Below are 26,838 nucleotides of genomic sequence, written 5' to 3'. Positions count from 1 at the left end.
GCTGTATGGCTCTGCAGGAGAGCTGTGTGCAGGCCCAGGATGACTGTACATGGTACCTGAGGGTGGTGTGCGGAGCATTGCTGTATGGCTCTGCAGGAGAGCTGTGTGCAGGTCCAGGATGACTGTACATGGTATGTGAGGGTGGTGTGCGGAGCGTTGCTGTATGGCTCTGCAGGAGAGCTGTGTGCAGGCCCAGGATGACTGTACATAGTATCTGGGGGCGGTGTGCGGAGCGTTGCTGTATGGCTCTGCAGGAGAGCTGTGTGCAGGCCCAGGATGACTGTACATAGTATCTGGGGGCGGTGTGCGGAGCGTTGCTGTATGGCTCTGCAGGAGAGCTGTGTGCAGGCCCAGGATGACTGTACATAGTACCTGAGGGCGGTGTGCGGAGCGTTGCTGTATGGCTCTGCAGGGGAGCTGTGTGCAGGCCCAGGATGACTGTACATGGTATGTGAGGGTGGTGTGCGGAGCGTTGCTGTATGGCTCTGCAGGAGAGCTGTGTGCAGGCCCAGGATGACTGTACATAGTATCTGAGGGCTGTGTGCGGAGCGTTGCTGTATGGCTCTGCAGGAGAGCTGTGTGCAGGCCCAGGATGACTGTACATGGTATGTGAGGGCTGTGTGCGGAGCGTTGCTGTATGGCTCTGCAGGAGAGCTGTGTGCAGGTCCAGGATGACTGTACATAGTACCTGAGGGCGGTGTGCGGAGCGTTGCTGTATGGCTCTGCAGGAGAGCTGTGTGCAGGTCCAGGATGACTGTACATAGTATCTGAGGGTGGTGTGCGGAGCGTTGCTGTATGGCTCTGCAGGAGAGCTGTGTGCAGGCCCAGGATGACTGTACATAGTATCTGAGGGCGGTGTGCGGAGCATTGCTGTATGGCTCTGCAGATAAGGGCTCATTGCTGCAAACAGTGATAACCAAGGCCAGTAATTTGGGGAAATAGTAAAGTGAAACCCCTTTCCATTATGCTTTTTTTTTTTTTTTTTGTCCCCTCCTTCACCCTACAGCAGTGCGGTCAGTAGGCCGTAGTCACATCTGATCTAGTGATCTGGTGACTCGGTCATGTGAACGTCCTCTGGATCTCGCCTTCATGTAGTTCTGAGCTGAAACAAGTGATCTTTCAGGTCACAAGGACTGAATGCCGGCTGGATGTGACGGGCGCCTGCCAGGCGTCTATAGGGACCGGCTCACCGGTCAGGAATTGGGAATTTCTTACCTGGTGTAAAAGTGCGGCTGTTCTCCTGAATCCAGCCTGGGTTTTCTGACGTCCTTGCTCTTCTCCTTTCCTGACATTGTATATAAATCTAGTCTTGGCCAAGGGGGAGTGGTCCTCTTCTGCGGTGGACCAAGCCCATTTGGCTAAACAGACTAGACTTTTAGAGTAGGAAGAGAGGCCGTATCTCAGTAGCGGAGAGGACATTGCTGGAATCAGGAGAACAGCAGCATTTACACCAGGCTCAAAACCAAACCTTGCAAGTGACGGGTCGTCTATAACGATTGGGCAAGTGGAGAAGCCTGCTGCTACTTAAAGGGACAGTGGCGTCGTGTTACAGCCGATAGGGGGAGGTTAAAGGATCGTTCACACGCTGCTTTGTTGCTGCAGAAAATACAAAACGGCATTTTACAGGAAGAGCAAAGTCAATAAGATTTGATGTCTCATGAACACACTGCTTATTTTTTTTCCTCGCAGTTTCATATCAGCAGCGTTTTTCACCCATCAGATACTCGGTGTGCACATATCCTTAGGTTTGTGCTGCCGCAGCCATTCGTGGAGCATGGTGAGATGGGTTGTCACTGTGGGGGGTGAAGTGGCGCCATTAAGGGGTATTTTTTTACTACTGGAGGAACACAGCTGTAACAACCCAGGAGAGCTCAGGTGTGTACTGGATGCAAGGGCTGAAACCAATGCACATGAATAACATTTAGGCTATGTTCACACTTTGCGGATTTTGCTGCGGATCCGCAGCGGATTTGACATCTGCGGATCTGCAGCAGTTTCCCATGAGTTTTACAGTACAATGTAAACCTATGGGAAACAAAAAACGCTGTGCACATGCTGCGGAAAAAACCGCACAGAAACACAGCGGATTACATTCCGCAGCATGTCACTACTTTTCTGCGGATTTTCTCCTGCTCCAATAGGAAACTGCAGATGAAAATCCGCTGGAGAAACCACAGTAAAAACCGCGATTAAATCCGCAGTAAAAACCGCGACGGGTTTTCACTACGGATTTTGGAATTCTGATGCGGAAAAATCCGCAGTGGAATCTGCAAAGTGTGAACATAGCCTTAAGGTTCTTGAAGATGCTTTTTCCCAAGATGTATGGCTCCGGCCTGCCAGGCCGCTAGATCGCCGTCGGATGTAGCGGGGCGTATGCAGGGCAGTCAGGTTCCCGCCGGTTCACATTGCAGGCTGCCCTGTGTCCTGCCTCCCAATGATTGCAGTGGGGTGCAGATTGCCCAATATGTGAGCTCCTGGACCCCCACTGACTCTATAGACTATTGGAGAGATGTTTTTGCTCTCCCCATTTTTTTCCTGACGCTCCTCGTGAAGTGCAGCCCCTATGATATGATGGCTACATATAATATTTAGTGCTAGCGGTGTGTTTAGGTTGGTTTTTTTTTTTTGTTTGTTTTATATGTAAATGGAAACCAAAATCGACAATTCTTCCTTTTTTTTGTATTTTTACTTTAGGCCCTATGAGAGAAAGGGAAAGCTGATGATGCCTGAGCACGACAATGGATTTCTCCTTCTCTTTCATGCAAGGGATCATGGGAAACACAATCCAGCAACCCCCTCAACTCATCGACTCCGCCAACAACCGGCAGGATGATGCCAACAGCAGCGATCAGGCCGACGAGGGTGGGCACACACCCTACGAGTCCGGCCTCCAGACGGATTTCCAATACCCCACTCCCACCACGGAGGAGCTGCCGCCTCTCACCAATGGCTATCAGTCTTCGCTGGGTTACGACTCGCAGGTCAAATACCCGACCTATTCTCAATATCCCAACGGCTCGGCCAACGGGTACAGCAATAGGAACTACAGCACCCTGGAGTATTACCACCACCTGGAAACGGCAGCCATGCGCCCACACGAGGGAATGCTCAAATCCTCACCCCCTCAGCCCACATCCCCGCCCAACCTTCTTCAACCACCTCCCTGCTCCACCATCATCGCCCAAAAGAAGACCGGTTCCCCGGAGATCAAATTAAGGATTACAAAGACTATTCAGAATGGGCGAGAGATGTTCGAGTCCTCGCTGTGTGGGGATCTCCTTCATGAATTTCAGGCCCGAGAAATTAACAGGAAAAAGCACGAAAGGAGGCGAGAGAGGAAGGAGAAGCGGAAGAAGAGCAGCCGTCACCATCACCATCATCATCACCACCACCACCGGGAAGAGCTGAAGGTGGTGGAGGAGCCCCCGCCGCACGAGGTGCAAAAGATGGAGCCTCCCGAGGAGGAAGCTGTGAGTTCTGCTACATTTCTGCCTTAAGCTTTAAAGGGGCTTTTGAGATGCTACGCCAATGCAGTTTCTGGACGTTTTAGGGTTAATGTATGTCCTATCCTGCCCAGAGAGAGGTGCTGTCTAGCTCCTGCTCTTTCAGGGAATTCATTTTCATAAGCATTACAGGTGAAGAGGGCCTTAAAGCTTTGATTGAGGGGGCAAATATTTTAAAGGATTCTCCACCCCCCAAATAAAAATGAGAAGTGTCCTCACTTTACTGATCCTTTAGCTGCTCTTCTTCCAGTGCAGGTCCCCTGCCAATCTCTGCTCGCTCCACCAGTCAGCGGGTGTGTGACCACTGCAGCCAGTCATCGACCACCATTATGATGAACGGGTTACCGCTGCAGCGCTCACACGTCCATATGGCTGGTAGAGGAAGCTAGAGACCCGGGATCTCTGGGAAAGGAGCGGAAGGGTATGGTTATCTTTTCTTTTTTTAAGCTTAGAGCCAGCTTTGGATTTATGGTGATTGTGAACTGTTGTGACTCCATTGTGTATTTACCCAATATGAACTTCGTGTTTTGTTTTTTAACCTAGTCTGCTGATCACCTAAAGAATGAGCAAGGCGCTCGCTCCTCAGGTGAAATGATCTTTCGGTTCCGCGTAAACTATCATCGTTCTCGGCAGCGCCTCCTTCTGTGTAAACTGGACCTGTGCTGCCGAGAACAATGTCAGTCTGCGCAGTCAGTGAGCGATCTATCGCTGTTCGCTTCGTGCACACAATACTGGCTATTGAAAGACCACCGGTCAGCAAATAAGTAGCCCCTTGGTGGTTGTGTAATGTCGCAGGTCTGGTGATAGAAACCTGAACGAGACTCTCCTTCCTTTAACATTTCTTCCTTTTTATTTTTTTTCTCATTTATTGTTTTTACTTTTGGTAGAATTACATGTTCAGATAATGACGGGTACGACCGTGTTTGCGCTAATGTTGGGTCCTGTTTTATTGTTTGTTTTTTTTTTATTAAACCTTATTTTTAATCTTCTTGGCATTAAAATTCCATGTATACATTAATATCTGTCTGGACTCATGGACCCCCATTTATTGATTTTTCTTTTTATTTAAAAAAAAAAAAAAAAAAAAAAAAGATGCAAGATATGTCTTTGCTTTGTCAGGGTGCCATGTCCAGGATTAAGCAACATGTGGGAGTGAAATAGGGAGAGATTTCCCCCAATTACCAGAACACCCTACTCACAAATGTATGTATAAATTCAGCCAAAAGTGATGCTAATAAGATGAAAATAGCTTTGTCTATTTTATTACTAAATATTGAAATATAATCACCAGGTGGGGCAATAAGAGGATCACAGACCATATAATTCGGTAATAGTCAGTATAAGGCCGGGATCACACATGCGAGAAACACGTCCGTGTCTCACATGTGAAACCCAAGCTTTGGCGCCGGCACTCCAGAGCGGAGCGTGCGGCCGCATAGCAACACACGGAGCCACACGCTCCGCTCCCAAGTGCCGGCGCCAAAGCTTGGGTTTCACATGCGAGACACGGACGTGTTTCTCGCATGTGTGATCCCGGCCTAAACCAGAGCTATAACCGGCGTGATACTGACCAAGGTTCAGATTGATCAGATTAAACTCTGGTCCTGATGAATATAATGATAATATATAATAGTATATTATAGTGGGGCTGACCGTCTCCGCTTTCACTACAAACCTGAACGAGACGGATGGTGGTCAAATATTATAGAAACAGTCAGGTTTTCACACTCCTGTGTATAGATGTGGGCGCTCCGAAGGAATAGTAATAGTAAATGTATTCAGCTACACATGACACGGTACCATGCTGTCAATATAACATGATCCATCAATGGCTAGTTTGGGAATTCTGCTAATGTAGGATCTAATGTGCGAGCGTCTCCCCTGAAGAACCCAAAGGCTATGTTCACACAGGGCTTTTTTGCTGCAGTTTTTATGCTACTTTTCAGTTGTGTTTTACAGTACCAGCAAAGCCTATGAGATCTCAGAAATCTCCTGCACTCACACTTGTTTGTCATCAGTATTTTGTTTTTGTTTTGTTTTTTTGTTTTTTCACCCATTGACTTGAATGGGTGGTGGGAAAAAAAACCCCACGGGTATCATTTTGCTACATTCTGTGGAATGAGACTTTTTTTTAATTTTCAACACTAAACTTTATCTGCATGCACAAGAGACAAATCTAGCATGCCAAAACTGCTGCAAAAAGCACAAGGAAAAAACATGCTTTTTCCCCTAGTGTGTACTTACCCTAAGGCCACAAGCACACGAGTATTTGGTGAGATTTTTTACCTCCGTATTTGTAAATCCAAAACCAGGAGTGGAACAGTCAGAGGAAAAGTATAAGACACGTCCCCACTAGTGAGGAGCGAATGTACTTATTGCTCGGGTTTTCCTGAGCACGCTCGGGTGGTCTCCGAGTATTTGTGACTGCTCGGAGATTTAGTTTTCCTTGTCGCAGCTGCATGAGTTGCAACTACTAGCCAGCTTGATTACATGTGGGGATTCCCTAGCAACCAGGCAACCCCCACATGTACTCAGGCTGGCTAGCAGCTGTAAATCATGCAACTGCGTCAACAAAAACTAAATCTCTGAGTGGTCACACATACTTGGAGACCACCCGAGCAATGAGTACACTCGCTCATCACTAGTCACCACTTCTGTATTTATCACCCACTCCTGGTTTCGGCTTACAAATACTGATGTAAAATACTGACCAAAGAGGCCAGAAATGCGTCAGAAAGCACATGCTATTTAGGGCTAGTTCACTGCAAGAGCCAGCTGTGGACTGCCTGGTCAGGAGCTATGGCGTCCTCAGAAATTTGAGGGAGTTCCACTATTGAGGTTGTATTATATATGGAAAGCATGTCTTATAAATGGGTTACATATGTGTGAGCCTGCACTTTCCCTAGACACATGAATATCAATGTACGAGGGGTGTATGGTTAAAGTCATATACATAATAATAATTAAAAAAAAAAAAAAAAATAATACTCAATGGCTGATAATGTGGTGGTTCTGTTTTATATGCTTACCATTTAAAGGGAACCTGTCACCCCCAAAATTGCAGATGAGGTAAGCCCACCGGCATCAGGGGCTTATCTACAGCATTCTGTAACGCTGTAGATAAGCCCCGATGTAACCTGCAAGAGGAGAAAGACGTTAGATTATACTCACCCAGGGGCGGTCCCGTTGCTGGTCCGGGTCCGGCGCCTCCCATCTTCACCAGATGACGTCCTCTTCTGGTCTTCACGCTGTGGCTCTGAAGCAGGTGTGCTTTGTCTGTCCTGTTGAGGGCAGAGCAAAGTACTGCAGTGAGCAGGCTCCGGGCCTCTCTGACCTTTCCCGGCACCTGCGCACTGCAGTACTTTGCTCTGCCCTCAACAGGACAGACAAAGTACGCCGGAGCAGCAGCGTGAAGACCAGAAGAGGACGTCATCTGATGAAGATGGGAGGCCCCGGACCAACAGCGGGACCGCCCCTGGGCGAGTATGATCTAACATCTTTTTCTCATCTTTTAGGATACATCGGGGGCTTATCTACGGCATTACAGAATGCTGTAGATAAGCCCCTGATGCCGGTGGGCTTACCTCACCCGCAATTTTGGGGGTGACAGGTTCCCTTTAAATTGAATTTTGGACCATTGACAAGTATGGTCTGACTTGCACATACGTAGGGCTGATCGTATATGTCCCTACTACATGTGCTGCAAGTGCTTCTCACAAAATTAAATATCAAAAAGTTAGTTTTTCAGTTCTTCAATACAAAAAAAGTGAAACTCCTATATTAGTCATTACAAACAGAGTGTTTATTTCTGTTAATGTTGATGATTGTGGCTTACAGCCAATGAAAACCCAAAAGTCTTTATCTCAGTAAATTAAAATTAACAAAAAACACCTGCTTGTGCACTTTTTTTTTCTACCACACTTTTTCTACCACACTTTTTTTTTTTTCTACCACACTTTTTTTTTTTTTCCATTAGTACGCTTGGACACAGCACTCTGTGAACAGCCGGCTTCTTTAGCAATGATCTTTTGTGGCTTACCCTCCTTGTGGAGTGTGTCAATGACTGCCTTCTGTACATCTGTCAGGTCAGCAGTCTTCCCCATGATTGTGGAGCTACTGAATCAAAGGGACCTTCTTGAACGCTTAGGAAGCCTTTGCGGGTGTTTTTGTTAATTATTCTAATTTACTAAGATAATGACTTTATTGGCTGTAAACCATAATCATCAACATTAACAGAAATAAACACTTGAAATAGATCGCTGTGTAATGACTGAGTTTCACTTTTTGTATTGAACTGAAATAAATTAACTTTGTGATATTCTAATTTTGTGAGAAGCCCCTGTGTACTATGTGCGGTGGACATTGACCGCGGTCTGCCTCATTCTCCAGTGTTTTTCTAGTGGAAGCTCAGCTGCTGTCGGCCTCTTTATACCTTTATAGATTTTGTAGACGGTGTTATACTTGACCACCGTCCGTCTCGTTCAGGGATGTAGTGAAAGCGGAGATTGTGAGCCCCACTATAACATACTATAGAGCCCAGAGTGAGATTAGTATTATAGTGAGTATCATGTTCAAAAGTACCTGAGTTTTAATCTGATCAGTCGGATTAATTTGGTGTTATCTCTGGTTTAAACCAATTACGGAGTTATGTGGTTTGTGAGCGTCTTATTGCACCACCAGGTGATTTTTTTTTTTTTTTTTGTCTATTTTATTATTAAATACAAAGTTATATTTTATCTTATTAGCCTCACTTTTTTGTTGAATTTTTATATATCCGGGATTATTTAAAGATGGCCAGATAGTGCCAGATGTAAAAAGAAAAATGAACACTTGTATTCAGAAAACCCATCTCCAGTGCTCCCTTCGCTCCGTTACCTGCCTTAATGATGCGCTTGCTGTAGTGACTGTCTTATGCTTGACTGCCGCAGCTAATCATCTCTTCCTTCCTTATCGTTGATGAGGCCTGCGATTGACTGCAGTGGTCACATGCAGGTACTCTGTACAGCTAAAAGCTGGAGAGGCCATTCGAGCAGAAGCATTGTAGTAACCGGAGATTAGCCGGTTTATTTATCACTTCCCCCTACTATAAGGCCATTTAAAAACAAAAAGGCAATCTCTTAAATAGAAACCATGACGGTTGTGTGAACAGAGCCCTAGGGAGCATGCATTGCTGCAGTTTGTCGGACAGAGCAGCACGTGCTGGAGAGCTCGATCTGTGGCCGGTCTGTCACAGGAACCGATGTATGAGACATTGTCTAATGTCATAATGATGATTTTGTGCTTGGGATCTTTACACTTACACCTGCTGCTATATGACCGCTGGCATATGGCTTCCAATAGGCGCAGGGCGCACAGTATCATAACAATCAGTGTGGCGGTAGTAGTGTAATTTACCCACATGACCGTCTGTCCCCGATCTCCGTCCACTCCCGGGCTGGGTCCTTACACACTCGCGTCATGCACAGAAACATGCATGTGACGGGATCGTACAGGGGGGAGAAGAGAGAATGACTGAGCAGGGACTGGCTCTCTGGCACCACCACTTACCCTAAGGTCAGTCAGGGAACTGCACCGAGGGCAAATGGTCGCTGGAGAGGCTTCCCTTATAGGTACAAGTTATTGAGGAGCTCCCAGTGAGGGGGAGTATACACTACTCCAAAAAATAAAGGGAACACTTAAACAACAGAATATATCTCCAAGTAAATCAAACTTTCCACTTAAAAAGCAACACTGTTTCACAATTAATTTCACATGCTGTTGTACAAATGGAATAGACAACAGATGGAAATTATTGGCAATTGTCAAGACACACTTAATTTAGGAGTGATTCTGCTGGTGGGGACCACAGAGCACATCTCAGTACCAATGCTTTCTGGCTGATGTTTTGGTCACTTTTGAATGTTGGATGTGCTTTCACACTCTTGGTAGCATGAGACGGACTCTACAACCCACACAAGTGGCTCAGTTAGTGCAGCTCTTCCAGGATGGCACATCAATGCGAGCTGTGGCAAGAATGCTTGCTGTGTCTGTCAGCGTAGTGTCCAGAGGCTGGAGGCGCCACCAGGAGACAGGCCAGTACACCAGGAGACGTGGAGAGGGCTCTAGGAGGGCAACAACCCAGCAGCAGGACCGCTACCTCAGCCTTTGTGCAAGGAGGAACAGGAAGAGCACTGCTAGAGCCCTGCAAGATGACCTCCAGCAGGCCACAAATGTGCATGTCATGCGCCCCTATATTTAACATGGGGGGCGCATGGACATGCGTTGTGCTGCGTTTTGCGACGCAAGCGGTTTTTTTTTTTTGCCGCAAGCGTGCGGCGCAGAGGACGCAGCAAGTTCCTTTTTTTTTTTTTGCGTCCAAAAATCGGCAAAAAAGGACGCTTGCGTCGCAAAATGCTGCATTTTAGCGTGCGTTTTGTTTTGCGTTGCGTCTCGGACGCAACATCACAAATGTGAATGTAGCCTTACACAGTACGGTATGCTTCCACCAGTTCCTCGTTGGATACAAGCCCTGCCTGACAACAGGCTTACATTGGGTCAGAAACAATTCCTGGGTAGAGTATAATCACCAACCGAGCGAGGGGATTCGTGAATCGAGCTAAAAGAGCAGCCCAAGATTAATTTTATATTTAACCCCTTCATGACCAGGGGATTTTTCGTTTTTCCGTGTTCGTTTTTCGCTCCCCTCCTTCCCAGAGCCATAACTTTTTTATTTTTCCGTCAATTTGGCCATGTGAGGGCTTATTTTTTGCGGGACGAGTTGTACTTTTGAACGACATCATTGGTTTTAGCATGTCGTGTACTAGAAAACGGGAAAAAAATTCCAAGTGCGGTGAAATTGCAAAAAAAGTGCAATCCCACATTGGTTTTTTGTTTGGCTTTTTTGCTAGGTTCACTAAATGCTAAAAATGACCTGCCATTATGATTCTCCAGGTCATTACGAGTTCATAGACACCAAACATGACTAGGTTATTTTTTATCTAAGTGGTGAAAAAAAATTCCAAACTTTGCTAAAAAAAAAAAAAAAAAAAATTGCGCCATTTTCCGATACTCGTAGCGTCTCCATTTTTCGTGATCTGGGGTCGGTTGAGGGCTTATTTTTTGCGTGCCGAGATGACGTTTTTAATGATAGCATTTCGGTGCAGATACGTTCTTTTGATCGCCCGTTATTGCATTTTAATGCAATGTCGCGGCGACCAAAAAAACGTAATTCTGGCGTTTCGAGTTTTTTTCCCGCTACGCTGTTTAGCGATCAGGTTAATACTTTTTTTTATTTGATAGATCGGGCAATTCTGAGCGCGGCGATACCAAATATGCGTAGATTTGATATTTTTTTTATTGATTTATTTTGATTGGGGCGAAAGGGGGGTGATTTAAACTTTTATGTTTTTTTTATTTTTTTCACATTTTTTTAAACTTTTTTTTTTTTAACTTTTGCCATGCTTCAATAGCCTCCATGGGAGGCTAGAAGCAGGGACAGCACGATCGGCTCTGCTACATAGCAGCGATCTGCTGATCGCTGCTATGTAGCAGAATTGCACGTGTGCTGTGAGCGCCGACCACAGGGTGGCGCTCACAGCGACGGGCAATCAGTAACCATAGAGGTCTCAAGGACCTCTATGGCTACAATGGAGACGCATCGCCGACCCCCGGACATGTGACGGGGGTCGGCGATGACGTCATTTCCGGCCGCCCGGCCGGAAGCGGTAGTTAAATGCCGCTGTCTGCGTTTGACAGCGGCATTTAACTAGTTAATAGGTGCGGGCAGATCGCGATTCTGCCCGCGCCTATTACGGGCACATGTCAGCTGTTCAAAACAGCCGACATGTCCCGGCTTTGGTGCGGGCTCACCGCGGAGCCCTGCATCAAAGCAGGGGAGCCGGCATCGGACGGTATAGTGCGTCCGATGCCGGTAAGGGGTTAATCGCCGAAAGGTGCACTAAAAAGATGTGTATGTATACATACAAGAACAAATATACAAGTATGCAGTCAGGAATGTATTACAAGGGTAGGATACGGATAATTACAATTACCGCGTTATGTAGCATGTGACATGAATCTCAGGTCCAAATTTTTGTTACTTGATTCTCTGGCCACATCAGCCAAGTCCAAAATGATGAGCTGCCTATTGTCCCTAAGCTGCTCCCTCCCACATGCTGTGCCAACCCCTGGGCTGTGCAGCTTCCCTGATCCCATATCTGAGAGCATGGTTTTCTGGCCAGAACAGCCCGACGCTGTAAATGGGATGGCGGCGGCCCCACTGGGTTCTGCTGGATATTATTTGTGCAGGGAGACCAAATACGGCTACCGTATTTAATTCCTGGTAGCTATGCTTTATAACTCAATAATGCAGAGTTCTAGAGGTGGCTGCATGGTATGGGTTGTGGGGGAAGTACTGCAGATTCCGATTGTGCTCAGCTAGGTTCAGAGATATTGCATTCTTTTATTGTAGGTCATTTTCTAGATTCAATATCTCAGACTTGTGCTGTTGAGCCGGGGGTCTGCGGTGCCAATATGTCTGCGTGTCAGCCTGAGTCCAACAAAGGAAGCCAGATAGAGTTCACACCCCCTGGGATAATTGCTGGACTTGGTGCTGGGGGACACAGGGTCAGTGCCTCAGGTGGGCACTGAGTTTGGAACAAGTATTTTTTTGAGCCAAACTGTATCTGATAGGGAACTCCATCAGATATCAAAATATCATTTTCCCATAGTTCACAAGGCAATGGAGTCCGGTGTAATATGTGCCAGCGCAGAAGTGAATGGGTCTGAACAGTACTTGTATGGATGTCACATTATTGGCCTTGTTGCCGTTGTTCCTCCTGGAAGTATTTGGCTCGGTGTCAATAATTGTTGTCCCCACATCGGCCTCATCCTGTCAGGGTGGTTGGAAAGTGTCAGGTCCATATTTTCACCCAAAAGTTTTTTTCACACATTTCCAGGAGGAGTAACTGAGGCACAGCAGATTGCAAAACTATAAGAAATGACGCGTTCACCGTTGGCTCGTTATTGCTTGAAACTGCTGTGTCAGCAAAGTTTGTTTTTGTTTCTCTCTAATTTTAAGGGATTGTCCCATGACTGCAGTCTTTATTTTAACAGGAAGCTGTTGCAGACAGCTGCAGGCTGATATTAGTATCCTAGGAAGGGGCCATGGATACTGCCCCCCGCCCCCAGGCTAAAAACATGAGCTCTCAGCCACCCCCAGAAAAGACGTATCTCTAAGATGCGCCAACTCTGGCCCTTAGCCTCACTCTTCCCGGTGTCATCAAGCCCCGAGGTTAGTAATGGAGAGGCGTCAATAAGACGCCTCCATTACTAACCCCATAGTCACATTGTATGAAAACAGACACCCAGAAAAAAGTCCTTTAATTAAAAGAATGACAGACTCCTTTTTAATAATCTCAATTAAACCATACTTATGAGCTCGCCCACTCCCCCGATGCCCTTGCCATCTGCAAAAGAGTTAAAACAGAAAAAATTTCTCACCTTTCCACAGCGATGCTGCTAATCCATTTGTCCCACGACAGGTCTAGCTCGGCTACATCTAGATGGCAGTCGGCATGGTTGCATGATGTGTCCATACAGCCTGCCATCCAGCACACGCTGAGCACCGTGTGCTCAGTGTCTCTCTATGAACTCCTATTGCCTATCTGAGGGCACCGCGAGCGTGAGAAAGTTCTCCTGCTCGCAGTGCCATCAGACAAGTCCTGTGTGTTCACACCAGTGAACTCACTTCACCTATGTGACGATGGCGTGAGATGATGTTTTTTTCCTGGGGGAGGGGCATTATCCATGGCCCCTTCCTAGGCTATTAATATCAGCCTGCAGCTTTCTACATAACCTTTGCTGGTTATTAATTATAGGATGACCCCCATTTCAATAGCCAGTAAAGGCCAATTATCCAGCTGTGAGCTGATATTGATAGCCTGGGACGCTCCATGGGTATAACCCCCTTCCCAGGCTATAAACATCTGCCCCCAGCTGTCTGCTTTTCCTCTGCTGGTTAACAAAATTATGCGGGAGCCCACTCCATTTTTTTTTTCTGTAAAATAATCTTTTATTAAATACATGTCCAGTAATTTGCACACACTATCCTAATTGTATTTGTCACAGGCATATATATATATGCATATATATATATAATCTACCTACTCTACATGCATTTTCTGTATGTAATCCATCTCTTCTATCCTGTTGGCTCCTGCAGTGATTTTACAGAACATGGCAGATGAATTGCCAGCTTTTCTATATGTATTATATATAATCTCAATATCCGTGATAGATCTCTCTCTCTCACGCATCGGGTATAATAATCTTTATTTTTATATAGCGCTAACATATTCCGCAGCGCTTTACAGTTTTGCACACATTATCATCACTGTCCCCGATGGGGCTCACAATCTAGAATCCCTATCAGTATGTCTTTGGAGTGTGGGAGGAAACTGGAGTACCCGGAGGAAACTGTTATGAAAGGCAATTCAGAATCACAATGGACATGGAGGTCAGAGCACATACAGTGAACTGACAATAACCCAAAATAATAGAACGAGCTCTGAGACATGGGAACTCTGCAGACCGCAATCCCTAAGCCTATCAAACCACACTAGCCGTGGAGCGCTCCTGACCAGAACCTAGGCGCCTCGTCACAGCCTGAGAAACTAGCTAATCCTGAAGATAGAAAAATAAGCCTACCTTGCCTCACAGAAATTCCCCAAAGGAAAAGGCAGCCCCCCACATATAATGGCTGTGAGTAAGATGAAAATACAAACATAGAGATGAAACAGATTTAGCAAAGTGAGGCCCGACTAGCTGAACAGAACGAGGATAGGGAAGATAACTTTGCGGTCAGCACAAAAACCTACAAAAAACCACGCAGAGGGGACAAAAAGACCCTCCGCACCGACTAACGGTACGGAGGTGGTCCCTCTGCGTCTCAGAGCTTCCAGCAGGCGAGAAAAACCAATAAAGCAAGCTGATAAGAAAAATAGCAACAAAATAACATAAGCAAAACTTAGCTTTGCAGAGCAGCAGGCCACAGGAATGATCCAGGGAAAAAACAAGTCCCACACTGAAACATTGACAGGAAGCATAGATCAAAGCATCAGGTGGAGTTAAGTAGAGAAGAAGCTAACGAGCTCACCAGATCACCTGAGGGAGAAAACTCAGAAGCTGCAGTACCACTTTCCTCCACAAACGGAAGATCCTAGAGAGAATCAGCCGAAGTACCACTTGTGACCACAGGAGTGAACTCTGCCACAGAATTCACAACAGGAAACCCACGCAAACACGGAGAGAACATACAAACTCTTTGCAGATGTTGTCCTGGGTGGGATTAGAACCCAGGACACCAGCGCTGTAAGGCTGCAGTGCTAACCACTGCGCCCCGTGGGTATTCTAGAATATGTATGTAGCAGCCACATAGTATATAGGAGCCATGTAGTATATAGCAGACAAATACGATGTGGCCTGTGCTATATACCATGTGGCTGCTATATACAAACATACATACCTATTGTAGAATACCTGATGCGTTAATACAGGCCACACAGTATATAACACTGGCCACGTAATATATAGCACAGCCCACGCAGTATATAACACAGCCCACATAGCATCTAACACGGGCCAGGTAGTATATAGCAGCCACGCGGTATATAACACAGCCCACACAGTATATAACACTGGCCACGTAATATATAGCACAGCCCACGCAGTATATAACACAGCCCACATAGCATCTAACACGGGCCAGGTAGTATATAGCAGCCACGCAGTATATTACACAGCCCATGTAGTATACAGCAGTGTAGGCACCATATCCCTGTTAAAAAAATAAATAATTAAAATAAAAAATAGATATATACTCACCTGCCGGGTGTATATATCTATCGTAACCTGTCAGTGTGACATTACTGTATGCGGCACATGCATTGCCGGCTTTTCAAATGCAATCGGTGTTGAAATAAAAAAAAATAAAAAAATCGGACAGCATTTGCATGGTCCGAGTGCTGTTTTTTTTTTTTTTTCTCTCTCACCCATTGACCCCTATTGTGGGATGTGATCCTATTTTGTTTTTTAAACGCAGATGAACACACAATGATAGAATAGCATTGGTTTGACTATAATCCAATTTTTTTAAATTTATTATTATCATTATATCAGATTGCATTCGTCTGATTTCATCGCAAGTGGAAATGAGCCCTAACCTGGTTTGTCATCATGAGAACCTTTGCTCTTTCTGGTATTTTTGGTCCAGTGGGCGGTGCTAACAGCTATCTTTGTATGCACATTTGTACATGGAAGGCTGTCAGTCACTAATATCACCGCCCACTGGACAGAAAATCCCAGTGAGGACCGCCCACTAGACTGAATATACCAGACAAAGAGTATTAAATGATTAACCCCTTCACGACATGCGCTGTACTAGTACTGCGCATGTCGTGTCTGCCCCTTTGATGTGTGCTCCAGGACTGAGCCCATATCAAAGCCGGGACATGTCAGCTGTTTTGTACAGCTGACATGTGCGCGCAATAGCGGTGGGTGAAATCGCGATTCACCCGCCGCTATTAACCTGTTAAATGCCGCTGACAGCAGCATTTAACTACCACTTCCGGCCACGCGGCCGGAAGTGAGCGCATTGCCGACCCCCGTCACATGATCGGGGGTCGGCGATGCATCAGGATGGTAACCATAGAGGTCCTTGAGACCTCTATGGTTACTGATGCCGGTCTGCTGTGAACGCCACCCTGTGGTCGGCGCTCATAGCAAGCCTGCAATTCAGCTGCATAGCAGCGATCTGATGATCGCTGCTATGTAGCTGAGCCGATCCAGTTGTGCCAGCTTCTAGCCTCCCATGGAGGCTATTGAAGCATGGCAAAAGTTTAAAAAAATGAAAGAAAAAAAATATATATAAAAGTTTAAATCACCCCTCTTTCGCCCCCATCCAAAATAAAACAATAAAAAAAAAAATCAAACCTACACATTTGGTATCGCCGCGTTCAGAATCGCCAGATCTATCGATTAAAAAAAAAAAAAGCATTAACCTGGTCGCTAAAAGCGTAGCGAGAAAAAACTTAGAAACGCCAGAATTCCGTTTTTTGGTTGCCACAACATTGCATTAAAATACAATAAAGGGAGATCAAAAGAACGTATCTGCACAAAAGTGGAATCATTAAAAACGTCAGCTGTGAACGCTTTTAGCAAAGTTTTGAATTTTTTTTTTCACGACTTAGATAAAAAATAATCTAGACATGTTTGGTGTCTATGAGCTCGTAATGACCTGGAGAATCATAATGACAGGTCAGTTTTAGCATTTAGTGAACGTGGCAAAAAAACAAAACAAAAACAAAGTGCGGGATTGCACTTTTTTTTTTTTTTTGCAATTTCACCGCACTTGGAATTTTTTCCCCCCATTTTTTTAGTACAAGACATGGTAAAACCAATGATGTCGTTGAAATGTACAACTCGTCCCACAAAAAATAAGCCCTCACATATCCAAATTGATGGAAAAATAAAAAAAAGTTATGGCTCTGGGAAGGAAAGGAGGGGAGTGAAAAAAGAAAACACAAAAACGAAAAAGGGCTGCGGCGGGAAGGGGTTAAAACCCAGGTTATACCGAAAACGACATATCAATCTGGAGCCTGCAGATTGGACAGCATTTTCATGGTGACAGGCTCCCTTTAAGCGGACCATTTATCTTGTAGCATTGATGGATGAAGGAATGTTCCCCTGATTGCCGGCAGCTGCGCCTTTCCACCGCCCCACACCGGCACGCTCAGCTCTGGTAGCCGCGTGTTTCACATGAAAGTAGAACTTGGGCTGTACTGAAACTCAACATTCTTCTTCATTTTTTTTTTAATAAATATTCCGCTCTCTGCCTTTGCGAAGTCTTTTTATTTGCGTTAGATAATTAATTAGTGGCACCCTACTTCTAATATCTACGGACAACCTTTTAAACTTTCATGACTTATTTCGGAGGAGGGTCTGAAAGAGACATTTACACCGGAAGATGATCTCCAAGGAAAGATAACTTTGCCGCTGCCGTACAATGGGTTATACTAACATTTCTCACCTATTTAGAGTAGCTGGTGATTTTATGCCCCACCAATCCCAAGAATAAGGGGGCCTCGTGTGATCATACACAGCTGTAGTATTGGGCATGTATGATCACTGCTTTATTATTGGGAGTGATGCATGCTCTCCATACATACTGGGCTCCTGTTTTCTCAATTGGTGGTTGCCCAAGTGTGTGGACCCTCAGCGTTCCTCCGTTTATCACCTATTCTTTGGCAATGGATGGGGGGGATATCGCCTTCCTGAAGCCCCTGCAGCTGTCCATGTCATTACTAACACAGGAGAGTCTATTGCACCCAATGTGCCTGGCACCGCACCACCTGCAAGGCCAGGTGTCCATACCCATCCAGGCTGTGCCTGTGGGAAAAATATAGGCGTTTCCACGCTGCTAATGTGCTGACTGAGTGAAAGGTCAACGTGTGCACAACCTTAAAGTGGTGCATGGGTAGGTTCCCAAACCATTGGATAAATAGTAACAAAACCCAGCACTCAACTTGTTGTGAGGAGAAGGTTGGATACTTTATTTTATCCCAATGCACAATTCAAACGTTTCGGTTACACATGTGACCTTCGTCAGTGACTGTAAAGTATATGTCAAAATAATACATCAAAATAGGATACAAAAAATGGGATACAAAAAATCATAAATAATAAATAAACAAAGTATATACAACATAGACATGGACAACCGTGCATGTTTATGGCAAAAGAGAGAGATTCTTTATCTGTAGAACGTATGTGATAACTGAGAGCTATAGGACTATAATGGCACAGTGAGTGAGGAGAAAGATGTAGAGAGATACATACCAAAGATTGGGATAGTGGATAAATACTGATGGCTATATGCGCTGCCTAAAATAAAGGTGAAGACATAGCAAAAACCGTTTAGCCCCGGTGATGTGAGAAGTAAAAGTCGGTGGGAAGCATATCAATGAGGCCTACCAATGATGTCCAGAGTACAGCGTCAATCTAAATGAGAGTCTCTTAATACAGCCTAAAAAAAGGAAGGGGGGGATAGAAAGGTCAGGGTATAGGTGCCATGGTCGGTGCCTAGTAGGTGCGATGTCCCCAATACAGTACCTTAAGGAAAGCTGATTCCGCGGTGTCCACCGCTGTAGGGGTAAGGAGAACTGAGAGGATAGGGCATTTAAACCTAGAGGGCGGGATAACCGCCGGAAATATGTGGGCTAGGTAGCGTCAGAGCCCAAGATAGGGCGGAAGTCACGCGCTGATAGGAACAGTGCAAGCCGCACTGTGGGAGAATACCGGGCGAGCGGGCAGGAGCCGGATATGACGAACCGGAAGTGGGGCACCGGACGTCATGTAGAGAAGTTCCGTCGCCATATTGAATGAGGCAAGGCTACACTATGTGTGATCGCAAGTACTAAGTATGGGCCGGATATGACTGGCAGGGGTAGCAGACCGTGGACCTCCACTGTCATTGATGACTTCTCCTGTTAATACTCTACCTATACCAGATCAAGCTGAATCTGATGGGGACCATGCAGTGGGGCATTGTCTAGTGCCGAGGTGGCCATTTCTGGGGTACCCATTATTGGCTACTAACCATACCGACCGTCACTAGCTCGACTGCCAAGTGGCACCGCCCGTCTCCTGAAGTGGAGTATCAGACACGGAAGGCTGTAAAACCCCATTTACTCTCCTCCAGGCCATCTATGAACCGAAGTCTCCTAATTTTCGAGCCTCCTCCCTAAATTATAGCCTATTAAATAAAAAGCCTTCACCTGCTGCGACAGGTTTGTGTCTCCACGCTGGCTTCGTTTCATGACTGTTGGCAGAGAGTTGGGCCACGTGCCCGTGAACCAGCCAAATTAGCGCAGACCTATCACTTCTGAAGCCGATCAATCAGCCGCCAAGGTCTACACCCCATATATTCGGAGATTGTGTGTTCACGTTTTAACTCCTTAACTGCCAGGACTATTGTGGCTTTAAATGAGCAATCTGGCCGCTCTCTGTCCCACATCCGAAGGTGAGCGGGACCATCAGACATCTGTACGATCGCTCGTCTTTGGCCCAATATGGAAATTTGTGAACCTGTGCTGCCCCCTGTCATGTCATCTAAAGGTACCGTCACACTGAACGATATCGCTAGCAATCCGTGACGTTGCAGCGTCCTGGCTAGCGATATTGTTCAGTTTGACAGGCAGCAGTGATCTGGATTCTGCTGTGCCATCGTTGGTCGGTGCAGAAAGTCCAGAACTTTATTTCGTCGCTGGACTCCCTGCAGACATCGCTGAATCGGCGTGTGTGACGCCGATTCAGCGATGTCTTCACTGGTAACCAGGGTAAACATCGGGTTACTAAGCGCAGGGCCGCGCTTAGTAACCCAATGTTTACCCTAGTTACCAGCGTAAAAGTAAAAAAAAAAAACACTACATACTTACATTCCGGTGTCTGTCCCCCGGTGCTGTGCTTCTCTGCACTGTGAGCGCCGGCCAGCCGGAAAGCAGAGCACAGCGATGACGTCACCGCTGTGCTTTCCGGCTGGCGCTCAGTCAGTGCAGAGAAGCACAGCACCGGGGGACAGACACCGGAATGTAAGTATGTAGTGTTTTTTTTTTTTTACTTTTACGCTGGTAACCAGGGTAAACATCGGGTTACTAAGCGCGGCCCTGCGCTTAGTAACCCGATGTTTACCCTGGTTACCAGGGGACCGGCATCGTTGGTCGCTGGAGAGCTGTCTGTGACAGCTCTCCAGCGACCACACAGCGACGCTGCAGCGATCGGGATCGTTGTCTGGATCGCTGCAGCGTCGCTAAATGTGACGGTACCTTAACCCCTTACCGGCATCGGACGTACTATACCGTCCGATGCCGGCTCCCCTGCTTTGATGCAGGGCTCCGCGGTGAGCCCGCACCAAAGCCGGGACATGTCAGCTGTTTTGAACAGCTGACATGTGCCCGTAATAGGCGCGGGCAGAATCGCGATCTGCCCGCACCTATTAACTAGTTAAATGCCGCTGTCAAACGCAGACAGCGGCATTTAACTACCGCTTCCGGCCGGGCGGCCGGAAATGACGTAATCGCCGACCCCCGATCATGTGACGAATGGTAACCATAGATGCTTGTGAATGGTAACCATAGAGGTCCTTGAGACCTCTATGGTTACTGATTGCCCGTCGCTGTGAGCGCCACCCTGTGGTCGGCGCTCACAGCACACGTGCAATTCTGCTACATAGCAGCGATCAGCAGATCGCTGCTATGTAGCAGAGCCGATCGTGCTATGCCTGCTTCTAGCCTCTCATGGAGGCTATTGAAGCATGGCAAAAGTTAAAAAAAAATTTTTTAAAAAATGTGAAAAAAATTAAAAAAACATAAAAGTTTAAATCACCCCCCTTTCACCCCAATCAAAATAAATCAATAAAAAAAATATAAAATCTACGCATATTTGGTATCGCCGCGCTCAGAATCGCCCGATCTATCAATTAAAAAAAAGTATTAACCTGATCGCTAAACAGCGTAGCGGGAAAAAAATTCGAAACGCCAGAATTACGTTTTTTTGGTCGCCGCGACATTGCATTAAAATGCAATAACGGGCGATCAAAAGAACGTATCTGCACCGAAATGCTATCATTAAAAACGTCATCTCGGCACGCAAAAAATAAGCCCTCAACCGACCCCAGATGATGAAAAATGGAGACGCTACGAGTATCGGAAAATGGCGCAATTTTTTTTTTTTTTTTTTTTTTTTTAGCAAAGTTTGGAATTTTTTTTCACCACTTAGATAAAAAATAACCTAGTCATGTTAGGTGTCTACGAACTCGTAATGACCTGGAGAATCATAATGGCAGGTCAGTTTTAGCATTTAGTGATGAACCTAGCAAAAAAGCCAAACAAAAAACCAGTGTGGGATTGCACTTTTTTTGCAATTTCACCGCACTTGGAATTTTTTTCCCGTTTTCTAGTACACGACATGCTAAAACCAATGATGTCGTTCAAAAGTACAACTCGTCCCGCAAAAAATAAGCCCTCACATGGCCAAATTGACGGAAAAGTAAAAAAGTTATGGCTCTGGGAAGGAGGGGAGCGAAAAACGAACACGGAAAAACGAAAAATCCCAAGGTCATGAAGGGGTTAAGGACTCTAGTATTAGAAAACAACCTATTTGTGTAAAAAGGTAGATCCAGGACTATTTGTTTTTAAGGCCCGTGGTAAAATAACCAAAAACCAGACAGGTAATGGCTAACTATCTGCCTGTAATACCTGCTATACCCAGAGTGGTCATTGTGAAAGGAAGGAGGAGGTGAGCTGTGCCATCACCAGTAGTGATTGATGGAGCCTGTGTTACCAGACATTGTAATCCTGCCTCTGATGATAAAGAGACTGCTGAAAACTCTTACCTGAAAGGATGGCACGTATAAGTCTAAAAAAAAGCAAGGTTTCTAATTCTGATTTTTAATAAAGTTTGTGGCATGAAAAAAAAATAAACCTTTGAAATAAAATGATGTGCTTGTATTTTGGGGAACATGTGCATGATTCCTTTACATGGTCAGCTGACAGAATCTAATAAAAGCTGCTGTCTCTTACACTGGGGGCATGTAGCCAGCCGGCCGGGGGGCAATCTGACGGTCATTGCCATCGGGCAGTCTCCACAGAGCCTGGTGTAACCTGCTTTTCCCTCCAATATTTTTTTGTGACTGAGCAGATTGGAGGCGGCTGTCGGCTCCGCGGGATGTTATACACCCTCCTGCATCGGTCACGAGCAGTGTTGACGCCGACTGTGACCATTTAAAGGGACTGTGTCAGCACAGAACGACAGTCCTGCCGCGCGATGCTTCACCTCGAGGACAATCCTTTACATAAACCTTCTCACCTGCTTGTTTTCCATCTATCTCCACCCGTCTCCTCTGACTCTATGAAGCCAGAGCTGTCAATCAAAGAAAAGGGGGTGGAGATAGAGGGAAGACAGGCAGGTGTGAGGGTGTAAATGATTCATGGTGGGACTTAAGCCCCCGTCACACATAGCGAGATCGCTAGCGAGATCGCTGCTGAGTCACAAGTTTTGTGACGCAACAGCGACCTCAGTAGCGATCTCGCTATGTGTGACACGTAGCAGCGACCAGGCCCCTGCTGTGAGATCGCTGGTCGTGTCGGAATGGTCTGGGCCATTTTTTGATCGTTGAGGTCCCGCTGGGTAGCACACATCGCTGTGTTTGACACCTTACCAACGACCTCGCTGACAGGACGTCCCATTGAATCATCATGAAATAGCATCGTTCTACAGGTCGCCGCATCGCTGCTGCGTCGTTGGGGAGATCGCACTGTGTGACATCTCACCAGCGACCACATAGCGACGCAGCAACGATCCCTGACAGGTCGTATCGTTGTCGGAATCGCTCAAGCGTCGCTATGTGTGACGGGGCCTTGTTTGAGCAGTGATTCCGTGCTGACAATTGGTAGGAGGATGAGAGTAGTAGTCCTGCGATGCTGGATTCCAGAAATCTGAAAGACGTGATGAAGGATTAGACCCTGCGGTTTGTCAGCGTGTTTTGATGTTGAAGCAACTCCTTCATCAGGCAGGAAATCACAATATTATAATAGAACGTACCATAGTAAAAACCAGGGCTTTATTAGAGCAGATACCAGGGGGGGGGGAAGCAGATGAGTGTTTTATTTTCCCACGGGATGTAATCTAATAAAGACCTTATTTATACTAACATACCATTTTATTGCAATAATCTCTCACATACTGATCATTTATTCTTTTAGTTGATTTTTTCTCTCTATTTTAACTTAATTGTTATTCATATTTAGTTTTCATTAATATTCATTTAATCAGTTATATGAATATTATTAATAAAAAATAAAACAATGCATAATTTCACCACTGCACAAGCCTGGCAACATTATAAATGGATTCCTTTTAGATGCACATCACAGTCCCTCAATACAATTTTACTTTAACCACAAGGATGTTGCAGGCAGCAGATCGCTCTCCACGGTGTCTCCAGACTCTGTCACGTCTGTCACATGTGCTCAAGTGTGAACCTACTTTCATCTGTGAAGAGCACAGGGAGCCAGTGGTGAATTTGCCAATCCTGGTGTTCTGTGGCAAATGCCAGTCATCCTGCGCAGTGTTGGGCTGTGAGCACAACCCCATCTGTGGACGTCGGGCACTCAGACCATCCTCATGGAGTTGGTTTCTAACCGTTTGTGCAGACACATGCACATTTGTGGCCTGCTGGAGGTCATTTTGCAGGGCTCTGGCAGTGCTCCTCCTGTTCCTCCTTGCACAAATGTGGAGGTAGCGGTACTGCTGCTGGGTTGTTGCCCTCCTATGCCCCCTCCATATCTCCTGGTATACTGGCCTGTCTCCTGGTAGCATCTCCAGCCTCTGGACACTACGCTGACAGACACAGCAAGCCTTCTTGCCACAGCTTGCATTGATGTGCCATCCTGGATGAGCTGCACTACCTGAGCCATTTATATGGGTTATAGAGTCCGTCTCATGCTACCAAGAGTATGAAAGCACATCCAACATTCAAAAGTGACCAAAACATCAGCCAGAAAGTATTGATACTGAGATGTGGTCTGTGGTCTCCACCTGCAGAACCACTCCTTTATTGAGTGTGTCTTGATAATTGCCAATAATTTTCATCTGTTGTCTATTCCATTTGCACAACAGCATGTGAAATTGATTGTCAATCAGTGTTGCTTCCTAAGTGGACAGTTTGATTTCACAGAGGTTTGATTTACTTGGAGTTAGATTCTGTTGTTTAAGGGTTCCCCTTATTTTTTTTGAGCATAATATACACAGTACAGACCAAAAGTTTGGACACACCTTCTCATTTAAAGATTTTTCTGTATTTTGGGAGTGACAGGTTTCCTTTAAGTTTATAATTACACATGTGTTAATTCATAGTCTTGATGCCTTCAGTGTGAATGTACAATTTTCATAGTCATGAAAATACAGAAAAATCTTTAATGAGAAGGTGTGTCCAAACTTTTGGTCTGTACTATATATATATATATATATATATATATATATATATATATATATATATATATATAAATATATATATATATATAAATATATATATATATATATATATATACAGTGGGGCAAAAAAGTATTTAGTCAGTCAGCAATAGTGCAAGTTCCACCACTTAAAAAGATGAGAGGCGTCTGTAATTTACATCATAGGTAGACCTCAACTATGGGAGACAAACTGAGAAAAAAAAATCCAGAAAATCACATTGTCTGTTTTTTTAACATTTTATTTGCATATTATGGTGGAAAATAAGTATTTGGTCAGAAACAAAATTTCATCTCAATACTTTGTAATATATCCTTTGTTGGCAATGACAGAGGTCAAACGTTTTCTGTAAGTCTTCACAAGGTTGCCACACACTGTTGTTGGTATGTTGGCCCATTCCTCCATGCAGATCTCCTCTAGAGCAGTGATGTTTTTGGCTTTTCGCTTGGCAACATGGACTTTCAACTCCCTCCAAAGGTTTTCTATAGGGTTAAGATCTGGAGACTGGCTAGGCCACTCCAGGACCTTGAAATGCTTCTTACGAAGCCACTCCTTCGTTGCCCTGGCGGTGTGCTTTGTCATGTTGAAAGACCCAGCCACGTTTCATCTGCAATGCCCTTGCAGATGGAAGGAGGTTTGCACTCAAAATCTCGCGATACATGGCCCCATTCATTCTTTCATGTACCCGGATCAGTCGTCCTGGCCCCTTTGCAGAGAAACAGCCCCAAAGCATGATGTTTCCACCACCATGCTTTACAGTGGGTATGGTGTTTGATGGATGCAACTCAGTATTCTTTTTCCTCCAAACACGACAAGTTGAGTTTCTACCAAACAGTTCCAGTTTGGTTTCATCAGACCATAGGACATTCTCCCAAAACTCCTCTGGATCATCCAAATGCTCTCTAGCAAACTTCAGACGGGCCCGGACAGGTACTGGCTTAAGCAGTGGGACACGTCTGGCACTGCAGGATCTGAGTCCATGGTGGCATAGTGTGTTACTTATGGTAGGCCTTGTTACATTGGTCCCAGCTCTCTGCAGTTCATTCACTAGGTCCCCCCGCGTGGTTCTGGGATTTTTGCTCACCGTTCTTGTGATCATTCTGACCCCACGGGGTGGGATTTTGCGTGGAGCCCCAGATCGAGGGAGATTATCAGTGGTCTTGTATGTCTTCCATTTTCTAATTATTGCTCCCACTGTTGATTTTTTTCACTCCAAGCTGGTTGGCTATTGCAGATTCAGTCTTCCCAGCCTGGTGCAGGGCTACAATTTTGTTTCTGGTGTCCTTTGACAGCTCTTTGGTCTTCACCATAGTGGAGTTTGGAGTCAGACTGTTTGAGGGTGTGCACAGGTGTCTTTTTATACTGATAACAAGTTTAAACAGGTGCCATTACTACAGGTAATGAGTGGAGGAAAGAGGAGACTCTTAAAGAAGAAGTTACAGGTCTGTGAGAGCCAGAAATCTTGATTGTTTGTTTCTGACCAAATACTTATTTTCCACCATAATATGCAAAAAAAATCATAAAAAAACAGACAATGTGATTTTCTGGATTTTTTTTTCTCAGTTTGTCTCCCATAGTTGAGGTCTACCTATGATGTAAATTACAGACGTCTCTCATCTTTTTAAGTGGTGGAACTTGCACTATTGCTGACTGACTAAATACTTTTTTGCCCCACTGTATATAGTAAAATATATATTTTTTCTTCCTTCTTTCAAACCACTCTGAGGAAAAAAAAACTGATGTGTGCATGACCCCATAGAATATCGTGGGTAGTGATATTTGTGAAAACTGAAATCTGATATATCCGGTCGAGTGCACGGCCCTAATGAGGCACTCTGACACCTTGGACTCCATTCATTCCTGGTAGCACAAAGATTTTGGAAAAGCGACCTCGACCCCCCCACCCCCACCCCCCCCCCCCCCCCCCCCCGAAAAACCAATCCCGCAGAAGCTGCATTCCCTTATGCAAATGTTGCACTCCCCTCTTCTCCCCACACTGTGCCTAAACCGCCGTTCTCAGCCACATGTTTGGCGTTGCTGTAGCGGGATGAGCCCATGTGGCAGTTTTCAGGATGTGTGTCTCTAGAAGCATGAGCTGGGCACAATGTATAGGCACGAACGTTTTATCGCAGTGCTCTGAATGCTGAGCTGTGCATAACCCCGCCCAGAACACGGATTGGATGCTTTCTGTATGCATAAGCAGAAAGCTGCCAATCAGGGGTGGGGGTGGGGTTACATAGAGCAGGAGGACTACCTGGCAGCAGGTTTACT

The 26,838-nt window shown here is 45.6% G+C and overlaps 1 protein-coding gene across 1 annotated transcript in view; it reads left to right on the top strand.

The window, feature by feature from the left end:
- The window catches only part of NSD3 (nuclear receptor binding SET domain protein 3), a 132,180-nt gene that overhangs the window by 9,778 nt on the left and 95,564 nt on the right, over nucleotides 1–26,838 (top strand). The window contains exon 2 of the mRNA XM_069766880.1: nucleotides 2,695–3,470. Coding sequence (XP_069622981.1) covers nucleotides 2,739–3,470 — 732 coding nt within the window. The 5' untranslated portion in view covers nucleotides 2,695–2,738. The remainder of the gene's footprint in view (nucleotides 1–2,694; nucleotides 3,471–26,838) is intronic.

This window comes from Ranitomeya imitator, chromosome 4 (assembly GCF_032444005.1).
Source record: "Ranitomeya imitator isolate aRanImi1 chromosome 4, aRanImi1.pri, whole genome shotgun sequence".
Classification (NCBI taxonomy): Eukaryota; Metazoa; Chordata; class Amphibia; order Anura; family Dendrobatidae; genus Ranitomeya; species Ranitomeya imitator.
This window is presented reverse-complemented; position numbering and strand designations above follow the sequence as displayed.